Source organism: Hyperolius riggenbachi, chromosome 4 (assembly GCF_040937935.1).
Source record: "Hyperolius riggenbachi isolate aHypRig1 chromosome 4, aHypRig1.pri, whole genome shotgun sequence".
In the NCBI taxonomy this organism is placed as follows: domain Eukaryota; kingdom Metazoa; phylum Chordata; class Amphibia; order Anura; family Hyperoliidae; genus Hyperolius; species Hyperolius riggenbachi.
This window is the reverse complement of record NC_090649.1, coordinates 174,275,151-174,295,130: the sequence shown is the minus strand read 5'-3', so window position 1 is coordinate 174,295,130 and position 19,980 is coordinate 174,275,151. Positions and strand designations below refer to the sequence as shown.

The 19,980-nt window shown below is 42.8% G+C and overlaps 1 protein-coding gene across 4 annotated transcripts in view; it reads left to right on the top strand.

The window, feature by feature from the left end:
* The window catches only part of LRRC34 (leucine rich repeat containing 34), a 42,863-nt gene extending 24,656 nt beyond the window's left edge, over positions 1 to 18,207 (top strand). For 3 of the 4 annotated variants that reach the window (XM_068280980.1, XM_068280981.1, XM_068280982.1), the window contains 6 exons: positions 2,302 to 2,430; positions 6,915 to 7,010; positions 10,493 to 10,647; positions 14,440 to 14,595; positions 17,263 to 17,389; positions 17,613 to 18,207. In XM_068280980.1, coding sequence (XP_068137081.1) covers positions 2,302 to 2,430; positions 6,915 to 7,010; positions 10,493 to 10,647; positions 14,440 to 14,595; positions 17,263 to 17,389; positions 17,613 to 17,813 — 864 coding nt within the window. In that variant the 3' untranslated portion in view covers positions 17,814 to 18,207. The remainder of the gene's footprint in view (positions 1 to 2,301; positions 2,431 to 6,914; positions 7,011 to 10,492; positions 10,648 to 14,439; positions 14,596 to 17,262; positions 17,390 to 17,612) is intronic. The other variant, XM_068280983.1, reaches the window with a different exon arrangement.
* Positions 18,208 to 19,980: the final 1,773 nt, after the last annotated feature.

Below are 19,980 nucleotides of genomic sequence, written 5' to 3'. Positions count from 1 at the left end.
CAATTGCTTGGAACTCCAGTCAATCTGAGGGGAGTGTTTCTGAAGCCACGGCATACCAAGGATCACAGTGGAGGTAGCTATTTTGAGAACAAAAAATTGTATCTGTTCTCTATGCAGAACCCCAATCTGACATAATAATTCAGGAGTTTGTGAAAGAGATCGTTTCCCCTGCATTGGTGAATCGTCCACTGCAGTAACCACGAGCTGGTAGCCCAAGGACTGGAGAGGAAGACCGAGCTTAACAGCGAAATCATACTCCATAAAATTGGCCGCCAAGCCCGAGTCTATAAAGGCTTGTGTGGCCTGGACTTGATCTCCCCAAATAATAGTACACGGGAGGAGCAATCTGTTATCCCTTAAAGGTATAGCTGAATTCTCTAAAGTGGTACCTCCAACCACCAGCGAGCGATATACATTTTCCGTCTCAGTATCCCATGGAAAAGATCTCGACAAAGGTCTCCTGATATTCTCAGGCTCGGGGAGACCGAACTGAGCGGGTTGCATAGAGTCAAGCTGGGAAGGAGAAGGAATCACAGAGGATCTCCTGGTGAGTTTACCCCGAGTCTGTTCTTTATGTCGTACTCGACGATCAATCTTAATTGCCAAAGAGATTGCCACATCTATGGTGTTAGGTTCAGGATGGCCCAACATCAGATCAGCTACTGCATCAGATAATCCCGATAAAAAACAATCAAGTAAAGCATGTTGCCCCCATCTGGCTGTCACTGCCCACTTTCTAAACTCTGCTGCATACATCTCCACAGTGTTATGCCCTTGTCTGAGGGTCTTAAGCTTCCTTTCTGACGTTATCGCTAAATCGGGATCATCATATATAACTGCCATAGCTTCAAAGAAATCCTGAACTGATGCTAGAGCCTCATGGGTATCGGGAAGACTGTAGGCCCATGCCTGTGAGTCTCCAAATAACAAAGTCTTTATTAAAATGACCCTCTGACTCTCGGACCCTGATGCGCTAGGACATAAAAGTATGAAAGGCACCGATTTCTAAAATTCCGAAAATCGGCCCTATGCCCAGAAAACCTTTCAGGAGGAGGCAACCTGGGCTCCATGACAAAAGGGGATAACACTGATGCACTGGGTGTTTGAATGCTTTGCACCCTCTCAGATAGTTGGCGAATCTGAGTCTGGTGGGTGTTAACCATGAGAGACATCTGATTAACTGCCGTGATCAAGCATTCAACATGAGTGAACAGTGGTTCCATAGACATTTCTTGGTCTGCAGTTCTGTAACGATTGGTGCTAGCAAGATCAGAGTTCTGATTATTAGGTGATCTGCAGAATCACCAATAATACAGACGCTATACCTGATTATGTGGTGATCTGCAGAATCACCAATAATGCAAGTATAGCTAACAGGAACACAGAGTGAGATGTGCTTGGTGCAACAGTAACTGATTAGTTTAATGAGACCTCACCAGGGGAGCTGGTGGGTACTATCAGAAAAGCACCTCACCAGTGGCAAGGGCCCACTAGTGAGTAGAGAGGTCAGACAGGCTAGGTTTGGCAACTGAGAGGCAGATACAGTACAGAATCAGTAGGCAAAAGAGTAGTAGGTATTCAGGCAGAGGTTCAGCAACTAGATCAGATGGGCAGAGGTACAGAAACGTTAAGCAATAGCTGAGTCAGAGATAAGCCAGAGTCATACATAGCATATCAATAATAATACAATAAACAATAGTCCTAGTCTTGTGTGAAATCCCTGGTTTCCTCCCAGATCAAAGCACACCGGATACTAGTCTAAGGTCTGAGCGCTAACACGTATGTATTCGCAACCGCAGACAGGTTGCGAGTGAATAGTGAAGGCTTAAGAAGCAGAGGAGACCTCACAGATGCGCCCACAACAATTAGCCAATCCTGAGCGGCGTGAGTCCCCTCTGACGTCAGCCAACCAGCGGGTCAGCTGCCGCGCCTCCTCCCAGCGTAAAGGTCCTATCTACGCGCGGCCGCATGATACAGCAACCCTATGTGCTAATGACAATTCCATCCTCGGCGTGCTAGACACCGGCGGAACGGAATAAAACTCCGAGTAGGGAACTGAGGCGGCTGCGGAGACACCCTGCGTGCCGGCAGCTGCAGATGTTACAGTACCAATCTGTATCACAACATGACAATTGAAACCCTGACCCGAAATTGATCATACTTTTTATTGTAAGTCCTTTATGTAGACAAAACAAAACCAGCTTCACAATTTTGTCTCCATAGCCAGATATAAACTATGATTATGCAACCATTTCTTCCCTCTCTCATCATTATACCTTTCTCATCTTGCTTCTCTATTAGAGGAACGATACTTTAAGTAACCTGAGGATGACGGGTAACAAAATTGGAAACAAAGGAGGGATGCCATTTGCTGCCATGCTACAAATTAATTCAACTCTTGAAGAGCTGGACCTTGGTGACTGTGACTTGGTAATATTGTTTCCCTTCAATAATACTGCAGTAGAAGTAGAAAAGGGAATAATGGGATGTACAGGTGTTGCTTTTTTTCCAGCAATGCATTAAGCAGAAGTGCCGAGCTTGCTGAACTCTGTTTCTTCTTGACTAGTCTTGGTCATTAGTTAAAGGTAAAAGTGTCACAGTACTTAAACCCTTTTCATCCTTAAATGTCCTGCTTGCCCCCTTCCACTACAATTATGTAATGTAATACTCTAATTACTGTACATTTGGCCTTCAGCAACATGGCAGCCTGATCCTCATTGATGTTGGTTATCTTCTCCGCCTTGGTTAGAACTAGGGATGATTAATGAAATGCAAATATTTCAGAGTTCATGCAGGATTATGCAAAATTTGTATGCAAATTTATGCAAACTGAAAATGGAACACCAAGTCCCACCAAGGGTTAAATTGATTGGTCAGTTTTCAAGCTGCATACATTTGCATACAAAATGTACATAATAATGCATGACCTTGGAATTATTTGCATCTCAGTGATCATCCCTAGCTAGAAGTGTGTATGACCTGCTGGGGGAGGGGGAAGAGGGTCAAGTTCTCACTCACCACCCATTATAACCAAGAACCCAGTCATCGAGGACATGACCAAACTGACACTCAACCCTGCTTACCATTAGAGTAAATGGATGAATGCTTCTGTCTGCTCTGCATTGTAAAGAGAGCATGTGAAGTGTTAACTGATTGCATTTTGTCCTTTTATAATCCATTAATATTTAAACTGTGTCACAAATTAAGTGAGATCACAGTCTTGGTGTGACTGAAAAATGTAGAAACCGCTATTTTCATCTGCAAACAGCTCTGCTCAGCTCCTCAGCTGGGGGCTCTGTGAATTCAGGAATTCTTGCCACCAATGTATACTTAGCGAGTTATTCGTGTATGGAAGAACCCAGGAAGAAGCATGGAAGTTTGATCAGATGATGATGATTATTATTATTGATTTATAAAGCTCCAACATATTCTGTGGTCCTGTACAAAGTAAGTAACAAACATGAGGTACAAAATAACACAAACAATGGTATACACCAATATACAAAATACAAAGTTGGTACAAAACACAGAATTGGTAATTACAGTGACAAAGATGATGGTAATCAGCAAATTAGTGACTAATGTATGACATAAATGCGTTCACATGAGTTCTGCTATATACACATGAAACTTTAAGGTCTAGCTGCTGCAATTCTTCATTCAAATGGACTGCCTCCACTCAAAATCTAGTGTTACACTAGTGGGGTTTTCAAAGGCTCAGGCAGAAAAAAATAGGGAAATAAATGCTATTTTAGCTAATCTGTGGTTCCATGCTTGTCACATGCCTCTGTTTTGGCAACACATTCACTTCAACAGGAGCTCCTCTGAGAGAAATATTTGTGCGGTTATAGTACCAAGATGCAATTTTGGTTCTAGCTAGGTAGAGTTGAAGATAGAAGAATAGTGTGCCTGTATAAAAAATTACTTTCTGATGGGTTGGGATTGGCAACATAATACTGTTTGTTAAAAAGTATTTTGAAAAATTGCATTTAAAAAGTCGGAAAACCCCCAGGTTTATTGAATGTAAGTGTAAAATTGGATTTTGAAAAATGCCAGGTGTTATGGTGATCTAAGCTGCCATCAACTCATCCCTTTAATTACTGACATGTATAAATTATACAAATTACTTTACGGATGCTTAGATGTACTTATTGCACTGGATGTGAAAACAAAGGGAAAAACGAGAACCCAAATAGTGTGTTACTGTTATTATTCCACAGAAATTTTAAAACAGGAAGGATACTCACAAGTGTAGGTTGCCGACCTAGGCAACCACTGTTGTCGCAGACGGGGAGTTTAGACCTGTCCCCTCTCAGGCTAAAAGGTCGCTCTCTATAGACAGAAGAAGGTGTTCACACCCATCCAACTGGTGGATACAATCGTATTCAAACAGGATTACAGAGGCGCCCGAAGATTAAAAGCACTATAATTTAAAATATATCAAATGGGGGGGGGGGGGGGGGTGCTGGATGATCCACCTCCCAAATAATGACCAATCGCACTGATTCACATCAGTTTATTCTTACTCCACTCAATTCTTACTCCACAAGTGTGGAGTAAGAATAAACTGTTTTCTTGATGTGAATCAGTGCGATTGGTCATTATTTGGGAGGTGGATCATCCAGCACCCCCCCCCCCCCCCCCATTTGATATATTTTAAATTATAGTGCTTTTAATCTTCGGGCGCCTCTGTAATCCTGTTTGAATATTATTGCACTGGATAAATGTAAGTAACCCCAGAACCAGCGTAGCTTAGACTTGTTAGTAATTAAAGGGATGATTTTGGCAACCCTGAATTAGTGATAGTTTGGCTTCAATAGTTTGAATAACCAAACTGCAATATGTAAGCAGCAAATGAAACCAGAACTCTTGAGCTGGGCTCAGTGTCACAGACTACATAAAACTGATTTATGACGGCTCCATCATTCGGGAAAACATCCTGATAGCCCCGTTTAAAAAAAGGGCCATGATCGTTCCTGTGAATAAGCATGACCATGACCTACAATGTCAGTTCAGGGTATTTTATAAATAATTCTTAGCCATCCATTTGTGTGGACTACAATTAAGACAAAGGGCAGAAAGCACTATAAGCCCCTTCCCCTGTTCAGTTACGCCTGCCTTCTTTCTGGGGGTTCTAGAGCTGGGAGGCTCCTTGTTTATTGACATTGGGACAAGTGTAGTTTGTGATAGGGAGATGAGGATTTTCCATTGTCCCCCCCTCACAAAGCAGTTCCTATTCTTGAAAGCTGTGTGAGTTGGTATTGCTTCATGAAGGAGGGGTTGGTGGACTTGGTGCCTGTCCTTCCTGGATCCCCAACCTGCACGGTTGGATAAGAGGTTAAAGTCTTTCTAGAGGAAGAGGTCTACCGTGTTTATTCTGATCGTGGAAGAGCCTGGTGATAGGTCTCTCAGGTACCAGGCATTATATTGTGTGGGAGAGCCTTGTAGAGCAAGAAACTGGTGATAAGTCTCTCATGTACTAGGTATCATAGTTTGTGAGGGCCTAATAGTGCAAGAGCCTGGTGATAAGTCTCTCAGGTACCAGGTATCATAGTGTGTGAGGGCCTAATAGTGCAAGAGCCTAGTGATAGGTCTCTCAGGTACCAGGCATCACAATGTTTTGTAGGGGCCAGTTGCACATAGCGCGCTTAGCAGATGTTCCCAAGCTGGTCAATACAGTGGAGATTGTAAATGTTCTGGGGCAGTCAAGGCCGGACTTGTACTTTTTTCCACCCTAGGCCCAGTTCCACCGAACGCCCCCCCCCCGTCTTCATCGCTGCACGCTCCAGTCCTCCCCACTTTTCGCCCCGCGCCCCCCCTACCTGTCCCAGTTTGGACCCACAAAAATCTGGTCACTCTATCTAAGGGGGAGGGGGGCCCTCAGTAAATATCATCATCAGTGATCACCCAGCTATCATTCATTTTACATTTTATTATTTATCATTCATTTACATTATATACATTTTATCGTGCTTCAGGCCAGCTGCAGCAAAAACTTACAGTCAACTGTAGTCACAATCTGTAGCCAGCCAGCCAGCCAGGGATGTGCGCAGCAGATAATTAGCAAAAAGGGGCCAGGGGGTCTCGCTAGTTCTGCAGAGCGCGGCACCTGCGCACTGAGGCTCTCATATCCATCAGCCCCAGCGGCACCGCGAGACCTCCCCTAGACTCCTGGCCAGCGCTGTGCTGTGTAAATCTGTGACGTCACGCACGTCACTGATTGACAGAGGGGGCGCCCTATTGAAAGATGCGCTCTCCTCTCCCTCGCTCTCTCACAGGCTCAGCCGCAAGTTTGAGCTGCCTGGGACTCCAGAGCGAAAGTCTGCCTTGTACTGAGGCAGCAGCAGGCTCGCTCGAGTCCAAGTCAGGGGGCGGGCAGGGCCAGGGCGCACCACCATCGGCACTCGGAGTCGGAGACGGAATCCGATCTGCTCTGCCTCTCAGGCTTCCCTTGGGATCCCGCCTTCCGTCCATGTTGCCAGGCAACCGCAGCCACTTTTACCCGCCTTGCCTCTGCTCACATGATCGCACACAGAGCAGAGCGGCAAGCGGGGCGGGCGGCTGCGAACACACACACTAGCGGGGCAGCAGCGGGCGCTCAGCTGTGAGTGACAGCCTAAGGATGACAGGTCAGCCAGTTAACTTGTCGCCCGCGGCCGCCCCATGGAATGTAGCAAATATAATCCGCCCTAGTCCTGTGCCTTGGGGGCCTTTCCCCAAATCCGGCCCTGGGGGCAGTATTGTTGCAGAATATTATGTGCAGACTTCATGTTCTCTTAAAAATAGATCATTCAGATTTGCTTTAAATAAATAAGATTTAAATTAAAATTCAGTTATCAATTTCACTTATTTTATCACATACCTGACTGTGCTTTAAAAATGATTTAATACACTTTATTTTCTATGTTTTACAGGGAGTTCAAAGTTTAATTGCCTTTGCCACTGTTCTACGGCAAAATACTTCACTTAAGTCAATAAATCTAAACCGCCCCCTATTCTATGCATTACAGGTACGTATTCTGTCCTTACAAACATCACAAAGCCCAGTTCCAGACGCACACATTTTTCTAGTCATGTGTAAGAGCCAGTGCTTGGTTTTAATCAGTATACAAATTGGTTGATTAGCTAATTGCAAATATAACAGTTTTAACTTACAGACAGTCCACTATTTGCAAATGACCTAAGTTACAACCTTTCTTATATACAAAGTTATCTCTGTTAAGGAAACACTTAAACAACTCAATGTAACTCCAATTCAATCACACTTTTGTGAAATCAAACTGTCCACTTTGGTAGCAACACTGATTGACAATCAATTTCTAATGCTGTTGTGCAAACGGAATAGACAACGGGTGGAAATTATAGGCAATTAGCAAGACACCCCCAATAAAGAAGTGGTTCTGCAGATGGTGACTACAGACCACTTCTCAATTTCTATGCTTTCTGGCTGACGTTTTGGTCACTTTTGAATGCTGGCGGTGCTTTCGCTCTAGTGGTAGCATTAGATGGAGACTACAACACACAAAAGTGGCTCAGGTAGTGCAGCTCATCCAGGATGGAACATCAATGCGAGCTGTGGCAAGAAGGTTTTCTGTGTCTGTCATCGTAGTGTCCAGAGCATGGAGGCACTACCAGGAGACAGGTCAATACATCAAGAGACATGAAGGAGGCCGTAGGAAGGCAACAACCCAGCAGCAGGACCGCTACCTCTGCCTTTGTGCAAGGAGGAACAGGAGGAGCACTGCCAGAGCCCTGCAAAAGGACGTCCAGTGGGCCACAAATGTGCATGTGTCTTCTCAAACGGTCAGAAACAGAATCCATGAGGGCCCAATGTCCACAGGTGGGGTTGTACTTTCAGCCCAACGCCATGCAGGACGTTTGGCATTAGCCTGAGAACACCAAGATTGTCAAATTCGCCACTGGTGCCCTGTGCTCTTCACAGATGAAAGCAGGTTCACACTGAGCACGTGTGACCGATGTGATAGAGTCTGGAGACCCCATGGAGAATGTTCTGCTGTCTGCAACATCCTCCAGCATGGGTCACTGGTTTAGCAGTGGGTCAGTAATGGTGTGGGGTGGCATTTCTTTGGGGGGTCGCACAGCCCTCCATGTGCTCGCCAGAGGTAGCCTGGTCACCATTAGGTACCAAGATGAGATCCTCAGACCCCTTGGGAGACCATATGCTGGTGGAGTTGGCCCTGGGTTCCTCCTAATGCAGGACAATGCTAGAACTCATGTGGCAGGAGTATGTCAGCAGTTCCTGCAAGAAGAAGGCATTGATGCAATGGGCTGGCCTGCCCGTTCCCCAGACCTGAATACAATTGAGCACATCAGGGACATCATGTCTTGCTCCATCCACCAATGCCACGTTGCACCACAGAACATCCAGGAGTTGGTGGATGTTTTAGTCCAGGTCTGGGAGAAGATCCCTCAGGAGACCATCCAAAACCTCATCAGGAGCATGCCCAGGCATTGTAGGGAGGTCATACAGGCACGTGGAAGCCACACACACTACTGAGCCTTATTTTGACTTGTTTAAGGACATTACATCAAAGTTGGATCAACTTGTAGTGTTTTTGTGTGAAGTGAAGAGAGTCGAGGCACTGCTGCAGTGAAAAAGAGGTACCTTTAATCCACGGTGTGCAGACACAGCGGGGTATACAGTGGGGGTAAGGGGATGCCGGACAGCTGTTTCGCTAAGAAAGCTTCTTCAGAGTGCCTCTGAAGAAGCTTTCTTAGCGAATATTTCATTCATTCCAATCTAGGATGTCTTATTTTTGTGTTCCCTTTTTTTTGAGCAGTGTATTTCTGTTGTATAAATTGTTGAAAGTAGTTGAAAATAAACTAAAAGCACATTGAAAACATCAAGAAAACATAGTTTATGCCATATGTCCAAATTTACAGTTGTCCAAAAGCAAATCATTTATCTATGTACAACACATGACTCAACTTACAAATTAATGAAACTTAAAAACAACCTCCTGGAATGGAACTTATTTGTAAGTAGTGGACCACCTGTACTTAGTCAAAACCCCTGCATCAGCCCATTTTCTGCATCATAGACTTCCACTGCCAAAGGATGTGATCTTTTCAGAGAGTTCAGCTTGTGCCCTGCCTCCTTGCATTCCTTCCAGATAGAGCCAATCAGCAGAAGCAATCACGCAGCATTTCAGATGGACTGTTTCACGTCAGGTGTCCAAATTTTTATCTGCATAAGTCTTGTTTGACTTATGGTGCCCACTAATGATACAATCTTTTTTGTCCAAGCTTACCAAATATATGTAATAGTAAGGTGCACTTAGTGAATATACTGTACTTTGAATGGATATTTTAGGAAGTCCCTTATATTTTGTAGAAGTGGTAAGATTGTGCAAGAAAGATTGCATCATTAGTGGCTTGGGCGTAGCAATCACCCTTGCAACCCCTGCCATCGCAGGAGGGCCCAGAGGCTTTGGACGCCCCTCCTCCTACCTCTCCTCAACTGCAAGTGCAGCCAATTAGCAAAGTAACCTCCCCGTTCACTCACAAAAACCATCCCTGACACCTTCTCTCGCCATGCAGAGTAGCAAGTAGCGGGAACATCTGTAATTTTGTCCTGCTTCCAGACGCTGCTTTACAGCAGAACACTCCCTGTTGCCATTCGCTGGCTCCAGATCATGTGACCCTCATGGGGTTCATGGACCAAGGTTGGCCCCATGCTGTCATTTTTGCAGGGGACCCTATTAAGTCTAGTTACACCCCTGATTAGTGTGCACCTTTAGTAAGATATTAGCTGGTATGCTTTATTCTGAACTATGTGTAAAGTTAAGGTTAGTCTTTTTTTAATATCGGTTGCAGAATACATAATAAGAGTATTTAAGATTCTGTGCCTGGCCTACAAATCTGTGCAGAAGCCCTGCCCAACCCCTCCAGTCCTCTAATGATTTCTACCTGACCGCACCACGCATTTCTCACTCCCATGCATGCCTACAGGAAATCTCAAGAGCTGCCTCCACCCTATGGAACTCCCTCCCATCACTTCTCAGACTCGCCCCTTCCTTTAACACCTGCAAGCAAGCCCCAAAACACACTTCTTTAAAATGGCCCACCCCCTATCTACCACACCTTAACTCTCTCAGACAAGAACCTTTTCCACAGCCCTACCATATGTGTCCCCCCCCCCTCTGCTTTAGATTGTAAGCCTTTGGCAGGGTCTCCCCCCCCCCTTAGTGTGTCCTTCTTGATCTTGCAACCCCACCAATAACACCCTTCCCATGTATTAACTCTGACTTGAGAAGCTGGGTCTGTTAAAGTTAAACTACATGTTCGTGCATCTTATGCCCTGTTTGCATGTATAAGTTTCTGCTATATTGTATAACCATGTGCTACCTCTCTGTCTGTGACCCCTTTTTTACATTGTATGTATCCCTATTTTTTGTCCAGCACTGGGTATTACATTGACACTTTCTACAGTATAATACAATTAACAACATTTCTGTATGTTTTCTTTAAGGAAGACACTACCATACACATAGCACTGATGCTGAAAACAAATAACACTCTGAAGGAGCTCCATTTGTCTAAACATGAAATGACAGATTTTGGAGTAGAACGTCTCTGTGAAGCCTTACATGAAAACACTGCATTGGAATATCTTGATCTGAGCTGGTACTGTTTTAACTTCTTTGAGCAGCCATCACCTTCAGAACTAGAGGTTTATGTTGGCCACATGCACTCACATATTGGGCTTGATTCACAAAGTGGTGCTAACTGTTAGCACGCCTGTGAAAACCCCCTTAGCACGTCTAAACCAGCTTTTCACGTGCAAAACTTTATGCGCGTAAAACTTTACACGCGCACTGCACAGAGCGCAGGGCGCTCCACGCGAAGTGCCCATTAAGCCTATGGGACTTAGCGCACGCATGGGACTTTGCGTGCGTAAAACTTTGCGCGCAAAAACTTTGCGCGCGATCTGATTGAGAAATCCGGTGCTAACCTACTTAGCACCCTGGTTAGCACGTCTAAAGACTTTAGACGTGCTAAGTAGGTTAGCACTGCTTTGTGAATCAAGCCCAATGTTTCAAATAGGAACTGGGTGATCACTGATGTGGGGTAAAAACATCGCCTGTGAGAACACTGGGAGAAAAATGAATTGAATAAGCCCACTGTCTCTCTACCCCTCCATTCCCCTATTCCCACAGTTGTCTCTGAAAACCAAAAAGATAAGGGCAAAAATATATACAGTAGTATCTCTAGCCTCTTAAGGTATGCTGCAAGTTCTTTTTTTCTGCAGTTTTTTTGCCAAATGCAGAACTCCATCCAAAGTTTCTAAGTTCAGTCAGGCAGCGCTATGTTAAAGAGACTCTGTAACATTAAAAACATCCCCTGGGGGGTACTCACCTCGGGTGGGGGAAGCCTCCGGATCCTAATGAGGCTTCCCACGCCGTCCTCTGTCCCACGGGGGTCTCTCCGCAGCCCTCCGAACAGCCGGCGACTGTGCCGACTGTCATTTCAATATTTACCTTTGCTGGCTCCAGCGGGGGCGCTGTGGCGGCTTTCCATTCCGAACTACACGGAAATACCCGATCTCATTCGGGTCCGCTCTACTGCGCAGGCGCAGGAGACTTGCGCCTGCGCAGTAGAGCGGACCCGACGGCGATCGGGTATTTCCGTGTAGTTCGGAATGGAAAGCCGTCAGAGCGCCTGCGCAGGAGCCAGGAAGGTAAATAATGACGTCACCGCTGCCCGGACTCCACGGAGGGCTGCAGCGAGACCCCTGACGGATGGAGGACGGCGTGGGAAGCCTCATTAGGATCCGGAGGCTTCCCCCACCCGAGGTGAGTACCCCCCAGGGGATATTTTTATGTTACAGTTCCTCTTTAAGGTGGACACAAACCATACAATTTTTTATATTTCTTTTCAATCTGAGAATTTTTTGGGGGGGATTGTAACATTAGAAAAATCCAACCAAAGTATCACACACATTTTCAGTTTTCCCCAATTATGAATATATTGTTGAAAACTCTGATAAATTGCTTGGATCTATGCATCAAGAAATTGACAATCTACCCTACTCCATTCAATTTACATAAAAATTGATCAGAGAAATCCACCACTCCTGCTTACTTACAGCTTTTTCCAGTTGACCCTGCTTACAACTTACTACATGTAGTAATGTAACAAGGGATATGTTCTGAAGCTATATTCAGATAAATGCGGAATGCAACATTGGTGTCCCATATCTACTACAGTATTTGACGGAATGTGCTTGTGTTGTTATGAAGTGGAGGAACAGGGTTATAGGACCCAAAGCGCATTTGGTGATACTCTGCCCAAGTACAGAGGTTGATCTATATTCCAAGGACATCCTAAAGGTCATTCTCTGTTGGTTAGTGGATGTTCTCCTGTGCCAAGAAGGTGGAAGTGGTACTTATCTTGATTGCAGATGTTTGGAGAAATGGGCGAGTCCGGTTCTTTCAGTGGTTACATTAGAGCACAAAACATGACTCACAAAAGTACAGCACAAAACAGGAGTCCTCAGTGCCCCAGTGCTTGCCTTCTACATATGTATGCTTTCTTTTTGTTACAGTAATTAAGAGTTCTTTTTTTTCTAGTTAAAGTGTACCTCCGGACTAAAAATCTACTCAGCAGAACTGAAAAGGCTTGGTGCTTCTTTAACAGTTTCACAGCATCAGAACTTTGTTTTTCTTACCAAAGCATCATTTTTAGCTGCATTTTTAGCTAAGCTCCACCCATCAAAGAAAAAAAGCCCAGGCTTTTTTTCCCTGATGCTGTGCAGAGCATGATGGGATTTCCTATGTTGTTGTTCACGTTGCCTAGCAACTGGGAGAGGTGCTCAGGACACAGGACAGTTGAAACTGTGTCTCATGCTACCTGTCACCTCCTTTCAACCAAAAAGATGGCTGCCATCATGAAATCAAACATTTGCCTGTTCTCTTAAAACAGTGTGGGTAAGAGATTATATTACCTATCTATTTTAATTAACATAACTAATGTAACTTAATGACAGTATGTTTGTTTAGACTGGAGTTCCTTTTGTGGCAGAAGTATTGGAATTACCATTGTCTTGTTTTAAAGGTACAGGTATTATACTTGCATGAGCGCTTCATATTATTCTCTTACATGGATAAAGCATGATTAAATGAATGTAATAGAATTTGAATGTAGTAAATAGAAAAGAGGCTGCACTCAGGAACAAATAAAGTGAGGGTGCGTGGACTTGGCCCAAGTACAACCGAATCTGCGTAACATGCAAAACAGAAGTCTAGCCCAACACATGCCTCAAAAAGCAATAGTTTTTTATAAGCTTTACATTGCTGAATGGCTCATAAAAGGGCTGTAGCTGCCTTACAGCTTCTCTTTATGATGCACTGTTTGGCATGTCGGTTTTAAAAAAAAAATAAGGTGTTTTTTTGAGGACTGTGCTGAACTTCACCTGTTTTGTAGAAAACTTGAATGATTCATGTTCATTTCAGACCAGTGACTCACTTATTGGTAAAAGATGGTTGCAAATCCGTTTGCTCCTTAAAAACAGTGAGTATAATACAGAAAGAGAAGAACGCTAGCACTGCTGCAAAAACACGTCTTTTAATCCCAAAACATGTTCAGCAATACAAAAATGTTGCATAAGTAGAATGACAGGTGCACATACCGGGGTGTAGGAGAGGCACAGAGAATGGCGGTGGCTGCACTGTGCCTCTCCTACACCCCGGTATGTGCACTTGTCATTCCATTTATGCAACGCTTTTGTATTGCTGAAGATGTTTTGGGATTAAAAGACGTGTTTTTGCAGCAGTGCCAGCGTTCTTCTCTTTCTGTATTGTACTCACAGTTGACTATTGGCTAGAGCCAACTTTATCCAGCTTTAAAACAGGTCAGAAATGGCACCATTTGTCTCATGGATTCCTTTTACAGTGAACCTGAGATGAATGAAAACAAGAAAGTTAGATACTTACCTATGAAGAGGGAAGCCTCCGGATCATCTAGAGACTTCCCACGTCCTCGTTGAGACCACCGCCACTACTCGTGAGCCACTTTTCGTTCACGGCTATGCTCCCATTTGTGCACGAGCACGGATGTACTGCCGCTGCACAAAAGAAACCACGTATGGCCGAGCAGCTTCAGCTTACTGCGCAAGTCGAGTACATCTGCACTCATACACAGAGAGGGGTGCAGCCATGAGAACATATCCAACAAGCGCTTGTCAGATATGTTCAGAGGGTCCATGCAAGGCAACAGTAGGACACGGGAAGCCTCCAGACTACCCAGAGGCTTCCCTCCAGCTAGGTAAGTACCTAACTTTTTTTAAAATTTCATTTGCATAAGTGCTAAATGGAGGCATCCACTGGCTGTAAGCATTTTGATTGACTACAGGCTGTGTTTACTGATTTGGAGGAGCTTATCATTCTTGATTATTATGTTTCTGTTTTATTTTGTTAGTAATAAAATTACTCGGACTGGAGTTAAGTGTTTAGCAGATCTGCTAAAGTCAAACACAAGTCTGCAGATATTGGACCTGACATCAAACAGGACGGAAGATGAAGGCATCATCTACCTTGCAGAAGCCATTGGGGAACACAATAGCAGTCTCAAAGCGTAAGTAATATATATTATCGTGCTAGAAAAGCACAAGATTGGGGCTGTGCACACATGCTAGATTCTCAATCAGCCACCTCTGCCGAGTTTAGTATAGTGTGTTCATGCTCCTTTAGTGTAAACAGGTCTGATTTAAAACATTATTATGGAAGTTTTCCCACTTAATCCAATAGGAATTAATCACTTAAAATACAACCCCCATATATATATATATATATATATATATATATATATATATATATATATATATAAGTTGTGATGTTGTGTAAAATTTACATAAAAACAGAATCTAATTATTTGTAAATAATTAAAACCCCTATTTTCAGCATTCGGCAATTAAAAAAAGTACCATAAAGTAGGTGAAAAAGTACTGTCAAAATTATTCTGAGTATTTTCTTGCTTGCTGGTGGCTTAAAAGGCATTTTAATGATAAGATGTGAAAATATCACCTGTGAGAAAACTTGAATTGCATATGGGCTCTAGTGCCTACAGTCAAGCTCTGAGTGTTAACAACCTGACACAGCATGTAATCTTATCTCTCCTTATTCAAAATAAAAAAAGAAAAACTTTAGTCCAGATTGGGCTTTAATGTATTTTCTGCATTGATCTTATCCATAATAGGTGTAACTTTCTTTCTTAAAACAGAAGGAAACTTGCAATAATTCAGATATAAGTGAACATTTGTGGTTACCCACAATGCACCACTACTGAACAGGGCTGTGGAGTCGGTCCAAAAATCCACCGACTCCGACTCCTCAGTTTAGGATTCCACCGACTCCGACTCCGACTCCACGACTCCGACTCCTCTAATTTGCATATTACAATTTTGTTGATTAAAAGTATGTAACATGAAATTCGTCTCTTAACTGCCAACGCTTAGGAATTTTACAAGACAACTGAAGTGAGAAGGATATGTAGACTACTATATTTATTCCCTTTAGACTAAAACTAGTACTTGGTAAGAGTACTTGTAAAAGGTACAAACCGGAACAAAGAACATCTATCAGGCCCTAGGCAATGTAACTGTGGGTACATGTAAGAATGATGTGCAGGTACTCTGCAGGGGAATGAGGAGATTGTAAACAAGACAACACCTCTGTGTTCAATGTGCACAGCATTCTCAGTGGATTCCCTGCAGCTCTGTGGGGAGTGCATATGTAGAGTATAGTACTACTGTGTAACAAAGTAAACCTGAGACAGATGAAATTAAAGTTTTATATATACCTGGGGCTTCCTCCAGCCGCCTTCAGGATAATCAGTCCCTCGTTGTACTCCTCCACCACCTGGATCTTCTGCTATGAGTCCAGGTACTTGAGCCAGTCAGGCGTAGTGCGCATGTACACACTCCGCCGCCAGGAGCATGCTACACCTGTGCAGCACTATTGCGCAGGTGCAGAATGTTCCTGGCTGTGGGAGCGGCATGCGGCTGGACTGCGCTGACTGGCTGAATTACCAGGACTCATAGCAGAAGATTCGGGTGGTGGAGGACAGCGAGGGACTGATTAGCCTGAAGGGGGCTGGAGGAAGCCCCAGGTATGTATAAAACTTTACTTTTCATCCGTCTCAGTTACCCTTTAATTTGTAGTCACCAAACCAAATTTTAATAACATATCAAATTATTTGATTTCATCAGCAAAGGGAGTGCGTACATTTGCATAAATCAGCATCAATGCGGAATTATTTCCATCTCGTTGACCATCTCTATTAGTGACATGGCTACACATCAGGCTTTATTCTTACAGCATAGATGTTATTTAGTATATATAAGAGATTCCTGTGTGCACATCATATATACAGTCACAATCAGATATGTATATCTGACCTTAAAAATACGGGGACTGCTTTATTGAAGCAGCACAAGTAACTAATTTTGATTGGTTCATTTCATTTTTGTAGACAAAGCACAGCTTTTACTGTATATATACTGTATATATACATTATTTTTAATGACTATTATCTGAGAAATAGAACATTTTATCATATTTTCTATTTTAATTACAGTTACAAATTCATTAGGAGTCGGAGTCGGAGTCGGTGCATTTTTTCCCGACTCCGACTCCGACTCCAGGCACCCAAAATTGCCCGACTCCACGACTCCGACTCCACAGCCCTGCTACTGAATATGCAAATTATCTATTTTCTCCCCTGTAAGCCAGGCTAGCGTCCAGAACAGCTGGTGTATAGCAAGACTATAGCTTTAAATTTTACACAGCCACATCAATCCCACATGTAGACAGTCTGTTTCAGACTTTTGGCCCTCATCAGTACATGGCAGTAATTGTTATGACTGTATGGGATAGGGCTTGAACCAGGACAACAGAGTAACCAATCAGCTATACAGCCATTGCTTTTTAGTAGGAGGGCTTTTCTGTCTCTTTCAGCCCCCTATAAGTTCCTAGTGGTTTGGGTCACCCCAAGCTGCTTGGTTACTCTGTTATCCATAATAGGTCAGAGTAATGATGGCTAGGCTTTTTCAAATGAATAAAAATAAGCCAATACCTTAACTTGATAAGTAAATTGTACAGAAATTTAAATTACTTTAAAAGGTATTTTACATGTACTTTAAACGGTATTACTTTTACAAAACTTTGCTTTTTCTACCTACATACAGAGATTTAAGAAACCCTCTGTCCTACCAAATGGTAATATCTGTATTATTTCTCGTAGGCTGGCAATTGTGAGCAACAACATTACTGGACAAGGCCTAAAGGTTCTGGCATCTGCAGTTCAAGCAAACACAAGTTTAGCGTACATCTACATATGGGGGAATGTGCTTGATGAAGATGCTTGTGTGGTATGTATTGTATTGCTACTGATCAGGCATAATGTAATGACCCACAGCCAAAGTATGCTTTAGTTATGCACCCACCTTGTAACAATTGCATCTGTATATCAAGAAAGACAAGCTAGATGTGAAACATTTTGTCACCCTCAATATCAATATTACCTTTTGAGATCTGCAGTTGGCCTAAAATCAGACAAAACATGACTGATGTGATTTTTGTTTACATCTTCAGGCATTTTCCAATCTTCTTGCCACTGGTCGCCTAAGCTCCTCCTCAACAGATGTGCAACCCTATATTGTAGATGGAAAAGTCTACCTAGCTGAGCTATCGCATGGAATCAAGAAGCATTACTACTGGACACCAAGTTATGGAATTGTAGATGATCCAGTATGCAATTCTGCCATTGCCATAACCAACCATCAGACATTATAATGTGCATGAGTATTATATATACATATACATTTTATTGCTTGTTACATATTTATGACCATTTACTAATATATTATTTTAACCAAAACATCTCCAAATGATTACTAACAGCCACCCTTAATAGATCTGTTGATTTATTAATTAAGGTAGTTATGTTTTGCTTGCACTGTTTTGTCAGGGAACCACAAGCAAGCTTGAACATCATGTCAGAGATTTTTCTTGAGGCACTTTTTGACTTATTTGAAAAAACAGAATTCTACAAACTGGAAATGTCTAAACTTAAAGACCTTATCTGTGGATAAACTCTGTAGTTGTATATGGCATGAATAAATCCTGCAGTTTTTTAACCATTAAACATACAACACAGTGTAAGAGACGACTATTAAAGTTTTGAACAGAGCTGGATGGAATTAATATGATTGCTATTTTAGCCATTGGAGGGATTTTCCTTCACTTCCTGCCCTTTGTTACAGGTGGTATCAGGATTGAAAATGACATAAGTAGAGATGGAACGAATCACAAATTTCCTCAAATGCAAAAAAGATTTGATTTCCTTCTTTTGAATCTCTAATTGGGATTTGTCCCATCTGTAGATATACGTTTCAAAATGTTGAGAGTTGTCATCAGAACATGAATCGATGAGATTACTCCTAAAGGGGACAAGGGAAATTTTTCGCCTGAGTTTTCTCCTAGAAGATAATGTTTTATTTTCTCTTTAAAACAACTTTTCAGCATTTCCCATCTGAAAATGTACCAAAAAGTAGTTGGAAAAGTACTATCAAAATTATATTAGTATTTTCTTGTATTGTATTGCCCAGGACCCTTATTTAAGTATCTTTGGCCCATATGCAATCAACTTTTTCCCCTGAGTTATCTCCTAGGAGCTCATTATTATCTTCTCTAAAAAAATAACTTTTCAGCATTCTACAATTGAAAAAGTACCCAAAGAGGGTGAAAAAGTACTATACAATTTATTTTGAGTGTTTTCTTGCTGGTTGCTGGTTTGAAAAGCATTTTATGGCAAAGTGTGAAAATATCACCTAGCAGAAAACTCAGGTGAAAAAGTTGACTGCATATGGGCCCTAGTCAATAGAATGCCTTTTAAACCACCAATAAGCAAGAAAATACTCATAATGGTTTTTAGAGTACTTTATGACCTATTTTTGGGACTTTTAAATTTGAAGGGTGCTGAAAAGCAAGTTTAAACAGGAGATTAAAAAGTATCTCCTAGGAGAAAATGTAGAAGGAAAAGTGAATTGAATAAGGGCCCTGTTGTGGTGTCAACTTCCAAAACTTCCGCTTCTGATTTCTCTCTTCAGCACAAGACAAACTTTATTCCAAAACTTGTTATATTTTATTTCTCAAATACTGTAAAGGCAGGCTTGTGAAGGTCCCGTCACATTGCATTCTTCACATTAATTATGGGGATTTACCCTCTCTTTGGGGTCATTTCATGTAATACAGTATATTATTGTATATCTGAAAAGTGGGGGCACAGCACTTAAAAACTGTCAGAGCTTCTAACGTTTCCCTGCGCTAACCAAAATAAAGTTCTGTCAATAATCCTATTGTAACGATCGGTGGGCGCAGAGAGTATCTGATTACCGGTGATCTGCAGTATCACCGGAAATACAGATATATACCAGATTATAAGTGATCTGCAGTCTCACCGATAATCCGATATACAACCTAACCTCTGTTCACCTGAGTAGAGTGTAGTGTTTGGTGTAACAGTATCACTTTGAGGACTAGGCCTCAGTGCAGCAAGGAGTACTACACAGATTCCTTCCGCAGACCTGAGCTCTCCAAGACGGGAGGCGTCAGACTGACAGTAGGAAGGATGTCTGAAAGTGACCCTCAGGAGAAGGATCGCTAACAGAGCGAGGAACCGCCTCCAACGGTAAGGTCGGTTCTCGAGGTCGGACAAGCCAGGTCGTATACACACGGACAGATAAAGTACAAGATCAGGAGTCAAAAGGCGGAGTCTAGGTACAGGCAGAGTTCGGCAACGGGGTATCAGATATATCGAGGTACAGAATCAGGAGGCTGAGGCGGAGTCTAGAAACGAGCCGGAGATCGGTAACAGAGTATCAGAATTATCGAGGTACAAGATCAGAGTTCAGAAGGGTAGTCAAGGCAGGCAAAAGTCATAACAGATAATCACAATCAA